Source organism: Rhinoraja longicauda, chromosome 3 (genome assembly GCF_053455715.1).
Source record: "Rhinoraja longicauda isolate Sanriku21f chromosome 3, sRhiLon1.1, whole genome shotgun sequence".
In the NCBI taxonomy this organism is placed as follows: domain Eukaryota; kingdom Metazoa; phylum Chordata; class Chondrichthyes; order Rajiformes; family Arhynchobatidae; genus Rhinoraja; species Rhinoraja longicauda.
This window is the reverse complement of record NC_135955.1, coordinates 35,706,953-35,723,825: the sequence shown is the minus strand read 5'-3', so window position 1 is coordinate 35,723,825 and position 16,873 is coordinate 35,706,953. Positions and strand designations below refer to the sequence as shown.

At 39.8% G+C, this 16,873-nt stretch overlaps 1 protein-coding gene across 3 annotated transcripts in view; it reads left to right on the top strand.

Annotated features, from left to right (window-relative positions):
- Positions 1-16,873, top strand: part of LOC144591911 (lysine-specific demethylase 4C-like) — a 265,572-nt gene that overhangs the window by 215,626 nt on the left and 33,073 nt on the right. For all 3 annotated transcript variants that reach the window (XM_078395927.1, XM_078395926.1, XM_078395928.1), the window contains exons 18-19: positions 12,028-12,213; positions 13,887-14,057. In XM_078395927.1, the coding sequence (XP_078252053.1) occupies positions 12,028-12,213; positions 13,887-14,057 (357 nt within the window). The remainder of the gene's footprint in view (positions 1-12,027; positions 12,214-13,886; positions 14,058-16,873) is intronic.

Here is a 16,873-nt window from a genome sequence, read left to right as displayed (position 1 = left end):
AACTAAGCACCAGTCTAGAAAAGAAAATTGGAAAGAATATTATGTCTTCTTTTCTGTTGCTCATTCTCCCCAAGAAATTTTTTCATTCTATGCACCTAGTGCTTGGTCAATGCACCAGTGAAGTCATTGAAAATATGTCTCATTCTTAGTTTACAGAAGGTACAACTACGAGTTACAAGGGTGAGGATCATACCTGTCAGGGGTCAATTCACAAGTGGTTACAACTGTCTGAAAGAGAATCTTTGATCTGATTTATCCTTGGTGTTTACAGGGATGAAGGGCAATGATTGACAGATGCTATTTTGGCCTTCATACTCATCCGTCGTGCGAGAAAGAAATGTGAAGAATAGGTCAAATTTATTGGCTAGGTCAGCCACTGCCGAGGGAAATACCTTCTGAATATTTGAGTATATATGGAGTCAAGGGAACAACCTTCTGAATACTTGAGTACATGTGGAATTGTAGCAGCAAAGTCCATTGCAAGATTCCAAATAAAGAGAAAATTACTGCTTTTTAGTTTGCTGTGTGTGGAAATTAATTAATTTTTACTGAACTACATTTGTGTTTCCGCAAGTGGTATATTTTGTGTGGTATAAAAATGCAGCTTCTTGGGGAGCCCTAACATGGGCAGAACCTACATACAGTGCTCTCCATAATGTTTGGGAGAAAGACCCATCATTTATTTATTTGCGTCTGTACTCCACAATTTGAGATTTGTAATAGAAAAAAATCACATGTGGTTAAAGTGCACGTTGTCAGATTTTTATACAAAGGCCATTTTTATACATTTTGGTTTCACCATGTAGAAATTACAGCTGTGTTTATACATAGTCCCCCCATTTCAGGGCACCATAATGTTTGGGACACGTGGCTTTAAAGGCGTTTGTAATTGCTTAGGTGTGTTTAATTGCCTCCTTAATGCAGGTAAAAGAGAGCTCTGAGCACCGAGTCTTTCCTCCAGTCTTTCCATCACCTTTGGAAACTTTTATTGCTGTTTATCAACATGAGGACCAAAGTTGTGCCAATGAAAGTCAAAGAAGCCATTATGAGTCACTGAAAGGAAGCATGCTGGTACAGCAGGCAGTGAAGAAAGCCAATGGAACGTTGGCCTTCATAGCAAGAGGAGTTGAGTATAAGAGCAAAGAGGTCCTTCTGCAGTTGTACAGGGCCCTAGTGAGACCGCACCTGGAGTACTGTGTGCAGCTTTGGTCTCCAAATTTGAGGAAGGATATTCTTGCTATTGAGGGCGTGCAGCGTAGGTTTACTAGGTTAATTCCCGGAATGGCGGGCCTATCATATGTTGAAAGACTGGAGCGACTAGGCTTGTATACACTGGAATTTAGAAGGATGAGAGGAGATCTTATCGAAACGTATAAGATTTTTAAGGGGTTGGACACGTTAGAGGCAGGAAACATGTTCCCAATGTTGGGGGTGTCCAGAACAAGGGGCCACAGTTTAAGAATAAGGGGTAGGCCATTTAGAACTGAGATGAGGAGAAACCTTTCAGTCAGAGAGTTGTGAATCTGTGGAATTCTCTGCCTCAGAAGGCAGTGGAGACCAATTTTCTGAATGCATTCAAGAGAGAGCTGGATAGAGCTCTTAAGGATAGCGGAGTCAGGGGGTATGGGGAGAAGGCAGGAACGGGGTACTGATTGAGAATGATCAGCCATGATCACATTGAATGGCGGTGCTGGCTCAAAGGGCCGAATGGCCTCCTCCTGCACCTATTGTATATTGTCTATGAGACTGAGAAACAAGAATAAAACTGTTAGAGACATCAGCCAAACCTTAGGCATACCAAAATCAACTGTTTGGAACACTGTTAAGAAAGAGGGCAGTGGTGAGCTTACTAATCGCAAAGGGACTGGCAAGCCAAGGAAGACCTCCACAGCTGATGGCAGAAGAGTTAGCCGCAAAAATAGGATGGCCAGGTTACAGTTTGCCAAGAAGTACTTAAAAGAACAACCACAGTTCTAGAAAAAGGTTTTGTGGACAGATGAGACGAAGATTAACTTATATCAGAGTGATAGCAAGTGCAAAGTATGGAGGAGAGAAGGAACTGCCCAAGATCGAAAACATACCACCTCATATGTGAAATATGGTGGTAGGGGTGTTATGGCCTGGGCCTGCATGGCTGTGGAAGGCACTGGCTCACTTATTGATACAACTGCTGATGGTATTAACATAATGAATTCTAAAGTGTATAGACACATCCTTTATGCTCAAGTTCAAACAAATGCCTCAAAACTCATTGGCTGGCGGTTCATTGTACAACAAGACAATGATTCCAAACATACTGCTAAAGCAACAAAGGAGTTTTTCAAAGCTAAAAAATGGTCAATTCTTGAGTGGCCAGGTCAATCACCCGATCTGAACCCAAATGAGCATGCCTTTTATATGCTGAAGAGAAAACTGAAGGGGACTAGCCCCCAAATCAAGCTTAAGCTAAAGATGGCTGCAATACAGGACTGGCAGAGCATCACCAGAGAAGACACCCAGCAACTGGTGATGTCCATGAATCGCAGACTTCAAGCAGTCATTGAATACAAAGGATATGCAACAAAATACTAAACATGACTACTTTCATTTACATGACATTGCTGTGTCCCAAACATTATGCGACTATGTATAAACATAGGGAGGACTATGTACAAACATTGATGTAATTTCTATACTGTGAAACCAAAATGTATAAAAATGGCCTTTATTAAAATCTGACCATGTGTACTTTAACCACATGTGATTTTTTCTATTACAAATCTCACATTGTGGAGTACAGAGGCAAATAAATAAATGATGGGTCTTTGTCCCAGACATTTTGGAGGGCACTGTAGTGCATGGTAGGGCTCTGTGGAGTGTTATAGAGCAGAGGGATTTAGGAGTACAGGTACATAGTTTGTTGAAAGTGGCATCACAGGTAGGGTGGTCTTAAAGGCTTTTAGCACATTGTATTTCATCAGTTAGAATGTAGATGTTGTGAGGTTATGGGAACACAGTACTCTAAATGTGGCCTCAACAATGTTTTATTGTTGTATAAGACGTTGGTGAGGCCGCATTTAGAGTACTGTGTTCAGATTTGGGCACCATGTTATTAGGAAAGATGTCAAGCTGGAAAGGGTGCAGAGAAGATTTACGAAGATGTTGTCAGGACTCGTGGACCTGAGCTATAGGGAAACATTGAACAGGCTAGGACCCTATTCCTTGGAACGCAGGAGGATGTGGGGTGATCTTATAGAGGTGTAGAGAGGAATAGATCGGGTAGATACACAGAGTCTCTTGCCCAAAGTAGGGGAATCAAGAACCAGAGGACATAGGTTTAAGGTGAGGGGGGAAAGATTTAATAGGAACCTGAGGGGTAATATTTTCACACAAAAGGTGGTGGGTTTATGGAACGAGCTGCCGGAGGAGGTAGTTGAAGCAGGTACTATTCGCTATGTTTAAGAAATAAATGAGACAGGTACATGGATAGGATAGGTTTGGAGGGATATGGGCCAAATGCAGGCAGGTCCATGGCTCTCTGGATGTTCAGCGGGAACCTTGGTGCAAGTTCATAGCTCGCTGAAAGTAGCAAGTGGCTGGGGTGGTAAAGGAGGCATATGGCACATTTCCTCATCGGTCGCAGCATTGAGTATAAAAATCGACAAGTGATCTGCAGCTTTATAGAACTTTGGTTCAGCGACATTTGGAGTAATGAATGCAGTTTTAGCCACCCATTTTCATGAAGGGTGTGGTGAGGGTGCAAAGTGGTTCTCTGGGATTTGCCTGGATTGGAGTGTATGAGCTCTCAGGATAGATAAGTTGGACAAACTTGGATTGCTTTCTCTGGAGCATCTTAGTGGGGTGACTTGTAATATAAAATTATGAGAGTAATAAGGTTGATATGGATAAAGTAGATTAAAGTAGTCTTTTTCTTGGGGTGAAAATGTCAAATACTAACTGGAATGTGTAGGCTTAAGATGCGAAGTGAAACATTTAAACGAGATGTGCCAGACAAGTTTTTCTTTACCACACAAGAGTGCGAAGTGAAACATTTAAAGGAGATGCGTTAGACTAGTTTTTCTTTACCACACAGAGTGGTAGGTGCTTGGAAATAGTGTGTACTTGGCTCCCAACATCCACTCAAATTTCAAGATTCACAATGATGAATTAGATATTCCAAAAATAATTATAAACTCTGAGTTGGGTGGGAAACTAGAAGGCCATTTGCAGGATCAAGAAAAGATACATTTTATTATCTCTTATTCAAAGACTAATATCATTGACACTTTGCTTTTCTATGAAATATTTTAAATTAAAGTCATGTCACATCAACTTCTATTCGTTGGGCCAGTTTTTTTAACTGATTGGCCATTGTAACAATTAGACCTGTTAAATCTTCTACAGAAGGCCTCAGTTGCAAATTGCTGTACCTGTACCAGATTAAGTTTTAGCAACTCCATTTCATATAAATAAGTTGCTAGTGATTTATACAGTAATTACATTTTTAAATCAGTTGAGTTAATGTGAATTGTTTCTATTTTTTCTATTTTAATATTAAATTAAAAATTCACATTAACCTTACTGGTTAACAGTTTTGAAATATTTTTGTCAGCATTTGATTGCCAGAGACATTCTCCTTGACAGCTTTGATAGCTGACGAGCCTGGGTCCGTAACCCACGGTCAGATCATTTCTGGGGACAGAGTTTGCTGATCACAGTGTGAAGACCCCTCATTACCCTGGGCCTTACCAACCAAGAGCTCTCTTTGGGAATATGCTCCTTGTTAGTGTGGGCAGGGGACTAACCTGTTCTGGTAGCCATGATGTTTATATGGCTTAGCTAATTGAGTTTCTGGTCAGTGGCAGTTCCTTGTTTTTACATCTTGATACTAAATTCTGTCAATTGGTGGCTCAATATCAATGAGTGACTTTTATCTCGTCTCCCACAGATGTGTATCTGCAGTGCAAAAATAGGCTGTTATGCCAATTATTTCCAGGCTTTTACCTTCGACTTCATCAACATAGCCCTCTGTTCCTTTCTTCCCATGAGTGTAATATTTAGATGGTGGAAGTACTACCAAGCTGGTTGCTTAATCCCAAATGGCCACTGTTTTTCTTCATTTGTGAACACTGACTGGATACATTCAGAGAAAATTGATGCCGAGTATTTCTCATAGATCATTTGAAACATTTTTTAATTAACTGTGCTTAGTCCCAAGTCCTAAAAATAAGGTGTTTAAAATAAGAAGCCCACTGAGTTTCTGTGATATTTGGTGCATTCAACTACTGAACCAAAGGGTTTAGCAGATAAATTTTAACAATAAATGGGTGATGTTATTTGCATGGAACAAGAGTAATTTGCACGATTCCTGTAGCTTTGAAGTATTTCCACAGAATTAATTTTGTTGCCTGCATTTCAATCCACTGGGCTGTGAATTGGTGTGCTATGGAGAAATTTAGCAGGATACTTTTGACTCAGGACTCAGATTCCAGAGTCAAGATTTGCATTTTAAATCCAAGTGTGCATCTGATAAATTATTCTTTTTAATATATAAGGTACTTGGTGTGTTTTTGCTTGAAAGCTGTATATTACGCCCATGTTTGAAGGCTATTAGTAATTTTTACGCAGTTTCTGAATCATTTAACATTTCTTTACAATTTGTTTGCCTTGATTTTCTGCAATGGTAGCAAAGTGTTTCGCATTCAATGGCTGGCAAAATCAATTGTTATGATCTAAAATTCATCTAATAGGCATGCACTCAAACACCTAACAGTTATGAAGTGTGTTGTGCATCTAATATGATTTCTGCAGATAGAAGTCTTTACTCAATAATATTTTAAAGTTAATTTTCTGCAGATAGAAGTCTTTCCCAAAGCAAGTCTGCCTTTTCACTTTCCACTTATTTCATAGTCCTTTCCAAAAAATCTTCAGCATATGTTTTTCTTCTCAACATTCAAATATTTTGATTATGTTTGTCTAATGAGTCGAGGGATTTGTTTTTACATTCCAGGCACAGTATAGATGGGGATTCCTATTGTTTTTGCTCAGCATTGTGCATGTTTTCTTCCTTTCTTGTTTCTAGTTTTAAGTTCTCCATCTCTACTTCTTATATATTGTTGAACATAATTTCCAATGTCTCATAATTCCTCAATGCACTGCTTTTTTCCTCTGAAATCTTTCATTTACTTTATAAATAATCTCTTTTGTTCTCTGACAAACTACTATCACAATGCCAGATATGCAGTGTTTTACAGTTCATCTGAAATCTTGATATTACTAATTGATTGTCTCGTTAGATAAGTAGCCACATGTGCACAAATGACAGACAAAATAATTTCATTATTTTGTAAATATCAATTATTTCCCAAATAGCGAGGCTATTCTCTGGCCTTCATTTCATTTAAAGGGTGTTCTGTAGTGTTTGTAGTTGCTCAAATAAATTTCCAAACACCAGCTGCTTTACTGAACCAAAATAAACTTTAGTTTGTTCTCCTTTCTTGGAAACTTTTATTGAAGATGCCGATGGGATAGTGAAAATAAGTAGTTCGGTGGTGTTGCTTAGTTCTACCATGAAAAGAAATGTAGTTTATGTCAGAAGTTTACGAATTTTGAAATAATGAATTTTTATCTGGTGATAATTCATTTGTGGTACTCTTGAGGGCGTGTGGTACAGGAAAACATTAAACTAAAAAGGTGTGGAGTATTTGTAAGGGATAGATTAGGACTAATCTCTACAGCCATGACTGGGATGCCAAGAGGCTATGCTTTTGTCATGGTTAAGGACAACACTCAGCTGTTGAGGAAGGGCTTGCAATGGGGTGGCGAGGATCCATTGTCGTGAACCTCAGAGAAATACATGGTTAAAGAAGACAGAATAAAGTTCTGATATGGAAGTTGAAGGATCTAAGATCAAAATTGAAAGTGACGTCAAAAATCTGGATTCATACCCAAGTTGTGCTTAAATTGCCATAGGTGCGAACCAAATGGAAGGTTCAGTGTGCAACCAAAAGTTATGGGCAATAAGAAGTTCCATTTGTGAGCAGTACCCTGTACTCGGAATCTAAAAATCTTCCTGAGGATATGTTGCAATTAAATAATAGCAACATGAGTAATGAAGCTATCGTTCCAGCTTTAACTTGAAGTAGAAAAGGACGGTATATTCTATCAGAAAATGTATAACTATAAACTGATTTTTCAAGGCTGTAGAACCCTATGCTGGTTCCAAAGATAATAAATGGAGCATTACAGAAGGGGACAGCATACAGCAGGGAGAATATCAAATCAGGAATAAAATGGCCAAAGTTAAATTAATTTAACTTTGCATAAATCATTCATAAAGTAGACAGATTAAAATAATATCGACAAATTATGCTTGATATTGCTTGATGAATATGACTGGGAACTAAATAGTCCACAGTACGCCATGTTTTGAGAGGGCAGGAAAAACATTTGAAAAGGTGTTGGTCTGTAGTGATGCATAAAAGGATAAGAGTGAGAAAGGATTGTCGCTGTAAAGTTCAGGATATACAATTAAGATGGAGATGAAAGAAGGATAAGGAGGATAGTGGGATAGACATTTAGTTGCCCTAAAACAATGAATATGTTTTTAAAGTGTTTTAATTAAGAAATTAGAGAACTTGTAGCAAAGATAATGCAATAATCATAGATACTTTAAAATGCATTAGATTGGACATATCAAATTGGCAAAAGAGAATGCGTTTGATAAAATAGTCTGGAGCAATGTGTTATGAAACCAACCTGGGAAACCGATTATTTTACACCCTGCCTTGTGTAATAAGAAATCTTATTGTAAACAGTCCTCTCGGGAAGAGTAATCATAATATATTTGGCTTGTTGACTGTTGGAGAATGTAATTGGAGCTTTAAATTGATGTAAAGCCAATTGCATCTCAACAAGAGGGAGTTGATTTAGATTGAGAAATAAGATTAGAAACTGTTAATAGCAAGCATTTTAAAGAAATATTGAATTATTTTAATATATATTCCTTTAAGAAAATAATTCATTCACGGCTAATTAAATAGGTGGGCGCAGTGGTGGAGTTGCTGCCTTACAGCGCCAGAGATCCGGGCTCGATCCTGACTACGGGTGCTTGTCTGTACGGTGTTTGTACATGCTTGGTGGGCCGAAAGGCCTCTTTTTGCGCTGTCTCTCTAAACTAAACTAAAAGCATTAGAATTTAAAAAATCTCTGATAAACTGACAAGAAGTATAGAAAAAAAGGCACAAAGTTTTAAAAAGACACAAAGTAATGGAAAAACTGGGCCAGACAGCATTTCTAGAGAATATGGATAGGCGATGTTTTAGGTCGGGACCCTTTTTCAGACTATATAAATGGCATAAAGCAGCACATGCAGTTCCATGTTTTTACAGGTATTTTTAGAAGTATTATGAGTGTTAGAAGGAACTTTTAAAGGATATTAAAATAAAGATAAAGGTGATATATTAAAGATATGGCGTAACGTCCTACAAATTATGACGAATGTCTTATGAGAGGGTAGAGGTGATTATTGACACAAATATAGTAGAGAAATTGAAGAGATTAAAGGCTAATAATATCCACTTCCAAAAAACAAAGTGCTTGTGTTACTCAGTGGGTTAGCAAACGTCTGTGGAGGGAAATGGGCAGTCAACGATTCATGTCATCTGATAAGAAAAAGGAGTGGAACCAAATAAGTGAGGGCTGCCGTGCAGATCAGAAGATATAATTAAATTGGAGATGAAGAAAGGATAAGATGGATAATGAGAGAACAGATACAGTTTCAAATCAGATACTTGTTCAGACGAATCCAAACTCAATACATCACCTGTGGGTCCTACCCCAAAACGTTACCCGAGTCTGAAGAACTCGGTACATAGATCATTGATAATCGTAAATACTAATGAAAAGCTCTAATTAGCTTCTCGATTAAATCAAGAGTGAATGGCTCTGTTACGTGTCCATGTCCTCCAGAGATGCTACCTGATCCTTTGCTCCAGCACTTTGTTTTTTTTCTTGTAAACCAGTTCCTTTGGTCTTCACTATTCTATTTTTGTAATTATGCTATTTTAATTAATTCTATTTTTCCTTTTTATTGTGAAATATTTTTATTTCCCAAATGAAATTGTGTTTCATTTTTAAAGCTCTCACACGACCTTACATTTCAGAGCCAGAAACAATGTTTCAATTGAGCAATTCTTGCAATAGTTAAATTCCTTTGGACTTCCCCGGTTGAAGACAGAACCATAGAAACATAGAAAATAGGTGCAGGAGTAGGCCATTCGGCCCTTCGAGCCTGCACCGCCATTCAATATGATCATGGCTGATCATCCAGCTCAGTAGCCTGTACCTGCCTTCTCTCCATACCCCCTGATCCCTTTAGCAAAAAGGGCCACATCTAACTCCCTCTTAAATATAGCCAATGAACTGGCCTCAACTACCTTCTGTGGCAGAGAATTCCACAGACTCACCACTCTCTGTGTGAAGAAATGTTTTCTCATCTCGGTCCTAAAAGACTTCCCCCTTATCCTTAAGCTGTGACCCCTGGTTCTGGACTCCCCCAACATCGGGAACAATCTTCCCGCATCTAGCCTCTCCAACCCCTTAAGAATTTTATATGTTTCTATAAGATCCCCCCTCAGTCTTCTAAATTCCAGCGAGTACAAGCCCAGTCTATCCAGTCTTTCCTCATATGCAAGTCCCGCCATCCCAGGGATTAATCTGGTGAACCTTCTCTGTACTCCCTCTAAGGCAAGAACGTCTTTCCTCAGGTTAGGAGACCAAAACTGCACACAATACTCCAGGTGCGGTCTCACCAAGGCCCTGTACAACTGCAGCAGAACCTCCCTGCTCCTAAACTCAAATCCTCTTGCTATGAATGCCAACATACCATTCGCTTTCTTCACTGCCTGCTGCACCTGCATGCTTGCTTTCAATGACTGGTGCACCATGACACCCAGGTCACATTGCATCTCCCCTTCTCCCAATCGGTCACCATTCAGGTAATACTCTGCTTTCCTGTTCTTGCCGCCAAAGTGGATAACCTAACATTTATCCACATTATATTGCATCTGCCATGCATTTGCCCACTCGCCTAATCTATCCAAGTCACTCTGCAGCCTCCTAGCATCCTCCTCGCAGCTAACACTGCCACCCAGCTTCGTGTCATCCGCAAACTTAGAGATGTTGCATTCAATTCCCTCGTCCAAATCATTAATATACACTGTAAATAACTGGGGTCCCAGCACTGAGCCTTGCGGTACCCCACTAGTCACTGCCTGCCATTCCGAAAAGGACCCGTTTATTCCTACTCTTTGCTTCCTGTCCGCCAACCAATTTTCTATCCACCTCAAAACTGAACCCTCAATACCGTGTGCTTTAAGTTTGTACACCAATCTCCTATGTGGGACCTTGTCGAATGCCTTCTGAAAGTCCAGATATAACACATCGACTGGTTCTCCCTTATCCACTCTACTAGTTACATCCTCGAAAAATTCTATAAGATTCGTCAGACATGATTTGCCTTTGGTAAATCCATGCTGACTTTGTCCGATGATTTCACCACTTTCCAAATGTGATGCTATCACATCTTTAATAACTGACTCTAGCATTTTCCCCACTACCGATGTGATGCTAACTGGTCTATAATTCCCCGTTTTCTCTCTCCCTCCCTTTTTAAAAAGTGGGGTTACATTAGCAAAAAGTGGGGTTACATTAGCAAAAAGTGGGGTTACATTAGCGGAGTGATTATTCCATTCCAGCACTTGGTGTCCATCTTCAGTATAAACCAGCATCTGCGGTTCCTTTCTACGCATTCCATAATTAACAGGTCCATTTTCTTAACATAATATTATTGTCAGATCACCTCTTTAACTCTTCTCTTTGCGAAAATATAATATATTCACTCTGTTTCTCACAATACCTCAGACTTCTCATTTCATATTTCATGCTGATGAATCTTTGTTTGGATTTTCTCCAAGGATATTCTTGAGATGGAGCAGTGAGTACTGATGCCCTGACCCAGTTGAGCTTTGAGTTATGTTTTGAATACTTTCAGTCACATTTATATGCCTTAATGTTCCATTGCTTTTGTGGTGTAATAGAGAAGCCAATCAGAGCTTTTCATTAGTATTTGTGACTATCAATGATCTATGTACTTGGATCCTTTTTTTAAATCATCAGTATTTACCCTTTTAATTCAAACTATCATCAGTAATTCTTGTGTCCATTGTAGATATTCTAGGAATTTCTTTTAACTTGTACCCAAAATTAAAAAGGGATAATCCATTAATTATCAGACGATCACAGATTGATTGTAGATGCAATAAACAGCTATATTTGGAACTTTACATGAGAACCCAAAACATGTTAATAGTTTAGCACATGTGATTTTGAATGATTAGAACCTAAATTCCAAAGTAACTCTTCCAATAATTTTGTGCAATGCCTCCATGTTAAATAATTATTTTTATACTATGAAACCAGGATGTTTTATGTTTCCACTTCTAAACTTCAAATAGATTCACATAATAAACAATAGTTAAAAAATAATACTGCCACAAGATAAGGTGACAAAAGAGTCTGATTAATCCTTTTCTTACCAAGCATTTCACTGCAATAAACAATTTCTGCCATTGCTAGGCCTAGCTCATTTCATTGAGAAACAAAAAAAATGCAAATGCTGGTTTCAAGATGCAAAGTGCTGGAGTAACTCAGCTGGTCAGGCAACATCTCTGGCGAACATGGATAGGAGATGTTTGGGGTCGGGACCCAGTCTGAAGAAGAGTCCCGAACTGAAACGTCACCTAGTCATGTTCACCAGAAATGCTGCCTGCCCCACTGAGTTTCTCCAGCACTTTCTGTCTAATTTCATTGAGATGTTGGTTTCACTTCACATCTGCAGTTACTGTTCCTCAGTCATTAATGTTATGACTGGGCTTATTTTGAAGTAATAATGAATGCATGTTTCATTGGATAAACTGGCAGAATTATGAGATCTTTACACTTGGAAATTTTAGGTTAAAAATTAAACCTAACTCTTTTCTCCTACAGAAATGTGTTTTTTGCAGAAAAAGAGCTAAGAGGACTTTGGGTGCTTGTATTCAGTGCTCATATGGACGTTGTCCAACGTCCTTCCACGTAACCTGTGCCCATGCAGCAGGCATCGTAATGGAACCAGATGACTGGCCATACGTTGTCCTCATCACGTGCTTCAGACACAAGACAAATTCAAGTGTGGTTAGTATTTTATTCACTTCCATTTGCTCTAACCTGAGAATGTTCGTTGGCAAATTTTGAATTATAATTTGAATATTAGGTTATAAAACCCAAGAGTTGATTTTGTAATACCTTAGATGATTTTGATTTTGATAAGCAAAATTTAAAAAAAGAAGTAACTTTATTTGCCATTATTGGAGATGTACGTTTTTTAATATATACCTCCTGAAAGAAAATATTTGCATTAACTTGTACTTCATTTTCATAAATGGCTCTTCAATGAAACTGAAGTAACAGACTGCTTTTTATCTGAATTATTAATTAAAAAGTAATATCTTAAACATCAATGCATTCAAACAAGATTGGACGATAATGCGGTGCTTTAATGGCCTGTCCCACTTAGGCGATTTTAAGGCGATTTCCGGCGACTAGGCTGTCGCCGACAGTTCGCCGGGGTGTCGCGGGCATGATCGTGAGGAGTCTTCCAAAAATCGTAGTGGATCTCGGCGCGTCGCTGAGAAATCATCCGGTTTGAAATTTCTTGGCGACAGCTGGCTTGTCGCCAGGTATCGTTGCTTATTGCGGGCGCTGTCGCATGCTGTCCCCAGGTTTGACTGGTTCTCTTAGATGCATTTAGAAGCACATAATATTAAAATAAGTAAAGTCATTTCAAAATACCATAAAATGCTTGTGTTTAACCAATTTATTTACCGTCAGGACATTTGACAGGTAAATTGGAGGCGCCAGTTTGACGGTCAGGTAAGCGTGGGAATTTTCGCGATTTGGCCTCAGCCATTACATTTAAAGTGAGCTCCAAACCCAGATATGCAACCCAGAAACCAGATATGCATCTCCCTTACATTTTCAAAGAATGCCCACACATTTTTCAAAAACATCCACTGAACCACTTCTTAATTTTTTTTTTTAATACAGCTATTAGTAAACTGGAAGTAAATCCAGTTTATTCCTTGTTACAGTGAAGCTTGGTTTTTAAGTAACCCATACAAGGTGTTATAGTTCAAAACTCTCAAGTACTTGTCAGTGATTTCAACGAAAATCAGGACGCCGGAGAAGCATTGACAGCGTGGGAATTTTCACGATGTTTCTGAAGACGGTGTAATTTCGACCTGACTCGGCATTGTCGTGGTCATTGTCGTCGGTAAAAGAAAATTTTGGCGATCTGCTACGACTTTGACAGTCGCCGGCATTCGCCAAAAAAATCGCCTAAGTGGGACAGGCCCTTTACTGAACCTGTGGTTTAATTTCGTATGTGGGACACAAGAGACTGCATGTGGTGGAATCTGAAGCAAAAGTCAAATTAGCGGAGGAACTCTAGTTCAAGAAGGGGCGGGGGGGGGGGGGGGGGGGTCCTCCAGCAATTTGTTTTGTCGCTTAATTTCATATAATGCTGCTGCTAAATGAAATGTCAAGCAAGTTCAGTCCAATTTTAAATACGCTTAATGCAAATGATTTTTTTTCTCACTTCGGTAACAATAAGGTGATCACTGATGAGCAGCTCTGCAGGTTATAATGGAAGACTAATGAACGTATATGGAAAAATATTATTGAAAAAAGTAAAAAATATATCCTGCTGCATGGTTAATATTTTGATGTCAAGTTAGGTTGGGTCAGTAAATGAACTAATATTTCTTAGCAAAACTTTTATTTTCTCTTTCTTCCCCCTCAAAACAAAGAAAAACAAAACTCTATTCCAAGACTTAGCAATTGGACAAACACTCATCTCAAAGCACAAGAATGGAAGATATTACAGTTGTGGTGTCACCGGAATTTCCTCTCAAACTTTCTATGAGGTCATATTTGACGATGGCTCGTTCAGTGATGATCTGTATCCAGAGGATATTGCTGTAAGTAATTTGTTTTGGTTCAATCTACAGAAGTAACACATTTTAATAGTTCCTCTTTAGTGTTGCTGAAACAAAGCGGTGCAATTCCTCAAAAGTGTTCAGGAGAGTTTTCGTAAGCAGTATGTAGAGCTCCCCACACATGAAAGGGCAATACTGGATCTAGTATTGGGAAATTGGGAAGGGCAAGTTAATGAAGTGTTTGTGGAGGAGCCTTTTGGGACCTGTGACCACAATTCGAATAGATTTAAGATAGTTATGGATAGGGACAGAGAGGGCCCACGTGTTAAAATGTTCAACTGGGGTAAGGCCAACTTTGAGGGTATGAGAGAAGGTCTTGCTCAAGTTGACTGGAGCAGGTTATTTGAGGGGAAAGGAACATCAGCCAAGTGGGATGTTTTTAAAGTGTGCTGTCAAAAGCTCAGGATATGTACGTCTCCGTTGGAGTGAAGGGCAAAGCAGGCAAACGTAAGGAAGCTTGGCTGACGAGGGAAATTGAGGCATTGGTCAAAAACAAGAAAAATGCATGGGACAGGTATAGGCAGCAGGGATCAAGTGCATCCCTGGAGGAGTTTCGGGAACTAAGGAGTAAACTGAAAAAGGAGATCAGAAGAGCAAAAAGTGGCTAGGAGATAGCTCTGCGGGTTGCATTAAAGACAATCCCAAAAGATTTTATAAATATTTCAGGGGGAAAAGGGTAACTAGAGAGAGAGTGGGACCTCTCAGGAATCAAAGCGGTTTCCTCCGTGTGGAGTCACAGGAGATGGGCAAGGTCCTCAATGAGTATTTCTACTGTATTTACTGAGGAGAAAGACAATAGGATGGAGGAACTTGGGGCGGTCAATGGGAGTGTTTTGAGAGCAGTCAGTGTTACCGAAGAAGTACTGAAGGTAGACAAATCTCCAGGGCCTGATCAGATATATCCGAGGACATTGTGGGAAACCAGAGAGGAAATTGCAGGAGCCCTGGTTGAAATTTATGAGTCGTTTTTAAATACAGGAGAGGTGCTGGAAGACAGGAGGGTGACAAATGTTGTGCTTCTTTTCAAGAAGGGCTGCAGGGAAAATGCTGGGAACTATAGGCCGGTGAGCTTAACATCTGTAGTTGGAAAGTTACTAGAGAGTATTCTGAGGGATAGGTTAAACAGGCATTTGGACGGGCAAGGGCAGATTAGGGATAGTCAGCATGGTTTTGTACGTGGGAGGTCATGTCTCACAAATCTGATTGATGTTTTTGAAGACCTGACCAAAAAGGTCGATGAGGGCAGAGCTGTAGATGTTGTATACATGGATTTCATTCAGGCATTTGACAAGGTTCCACATGGTAGGCTGCTCTGGAAGGTTAGATCGCATGGGATCCAAGGAGAGATAGCTGGATGGATAGCAAATTGGCTCCATGGAAGGAAGCAGAGGGTGGAAGGTTGCTTCTCGGACTGGAGACCTGTGACTAGTGGTGGGCCTCAGGGTTCGGTGCTGGGCCCGTTACTGTTTATCATCTACATCAATGATTTGGATGAGAACATACAGGGTAAGATTAGCAAGTTTGCTGATGATACAAAAGTCGGTGGTTTTGCAGATAGTGAAGATGATTGCAGCAGGATCTGGATCGATTGGCCAGGTGGGCTGAGGAATGGTTGATGGAATTTAATACAGAGAAGTGTGAGGTGTTGCATTTTGAGATGTCTAACAAGGGTAGGACCTACACAGTGAATGGTAGGCCTCTGGGGATGTTGTAGAGCAGAGGGATCTAGGAGTGCAGGTGCATGGTTCCTTGAAAGGTCGAGTCGCAGGTAGATAAGGTGATCAAAAAGACTTTTGGTACATTGGCCTTCATCAGTCAGAGTATTGAATAAAGAAGTTGGGATGCCATGTTGCAATGATATAAGACGTTGGTGAGACCGCATTTAGAATATTGTGTTCAGTTTTGGGGACCATGTAATAGGAAAGATATTGTCAAGCTTGAAAGGGTTCAGAGAAGATTTACGAGGATATTGCAAGGACTAGAGGATCTGAGCTATGGGGAGAGGTTGAGTAGGCTGGGTCTCTATTCCTTAGAGCGCAGGAGTGTAAGGGGTGATCTTATAGAGGTGTATAAAATCATGAGAGGAATAGATCGGGTAGATGTACAGAGTCTCTTGCCCAGAGTAAGGGAATCGAGGACCGGAGGACATAGGTTCAAGGTGAAGGGGGAAAGATTTAATAGGAATCTGAGGGGTAACGTTTTCACTCAAAGGCTGGTGGGTGAGGTAGCTGAGGCTGGGACTATCCCAACGTTTAAGAAACAATTAGACAGGTACATGGATAGGACAGGTTTGGAGGGATATGGCCCAAGCGCGGGGCAGGTGGGACTAGTGTGGCTGGGACATGTTGGCCGGTGTGGTCAAGTGGGGCCGAAGGGCCTGTTTCCACACTGTATCACTCTATGACTCTGACTAAAATAATTCACTACTTTCTAGTTCCTTTTCATCGTTGTCTTAATTGTACCATTTTAAAGTTGCTTTAAAGCACAATTAATTCATGGACTAGAGGGGAGCAGCACTTCAGGCACTGGTGCTGAGTTTGGAGGAGACGCACAAACAATGAACTTGTAAATGGTTTCTCGTAATCGGTTAATAAGCCAGATCTGTGAGATAGCAATAAAACCCATATTGCTTTCTTTTCGTTCAGCAAAAACGAAAAAACTTGTCATCAAATTGATTGACAACATCTCATACCTGGTTATACTGTCTATTATTCACTTTGATCTGTTTTCTCTCCGAGGTAAAACAAAACTTGCACTAAAATCAGTGCCTCGGGTGCCACTGAATATAAATATGTGAA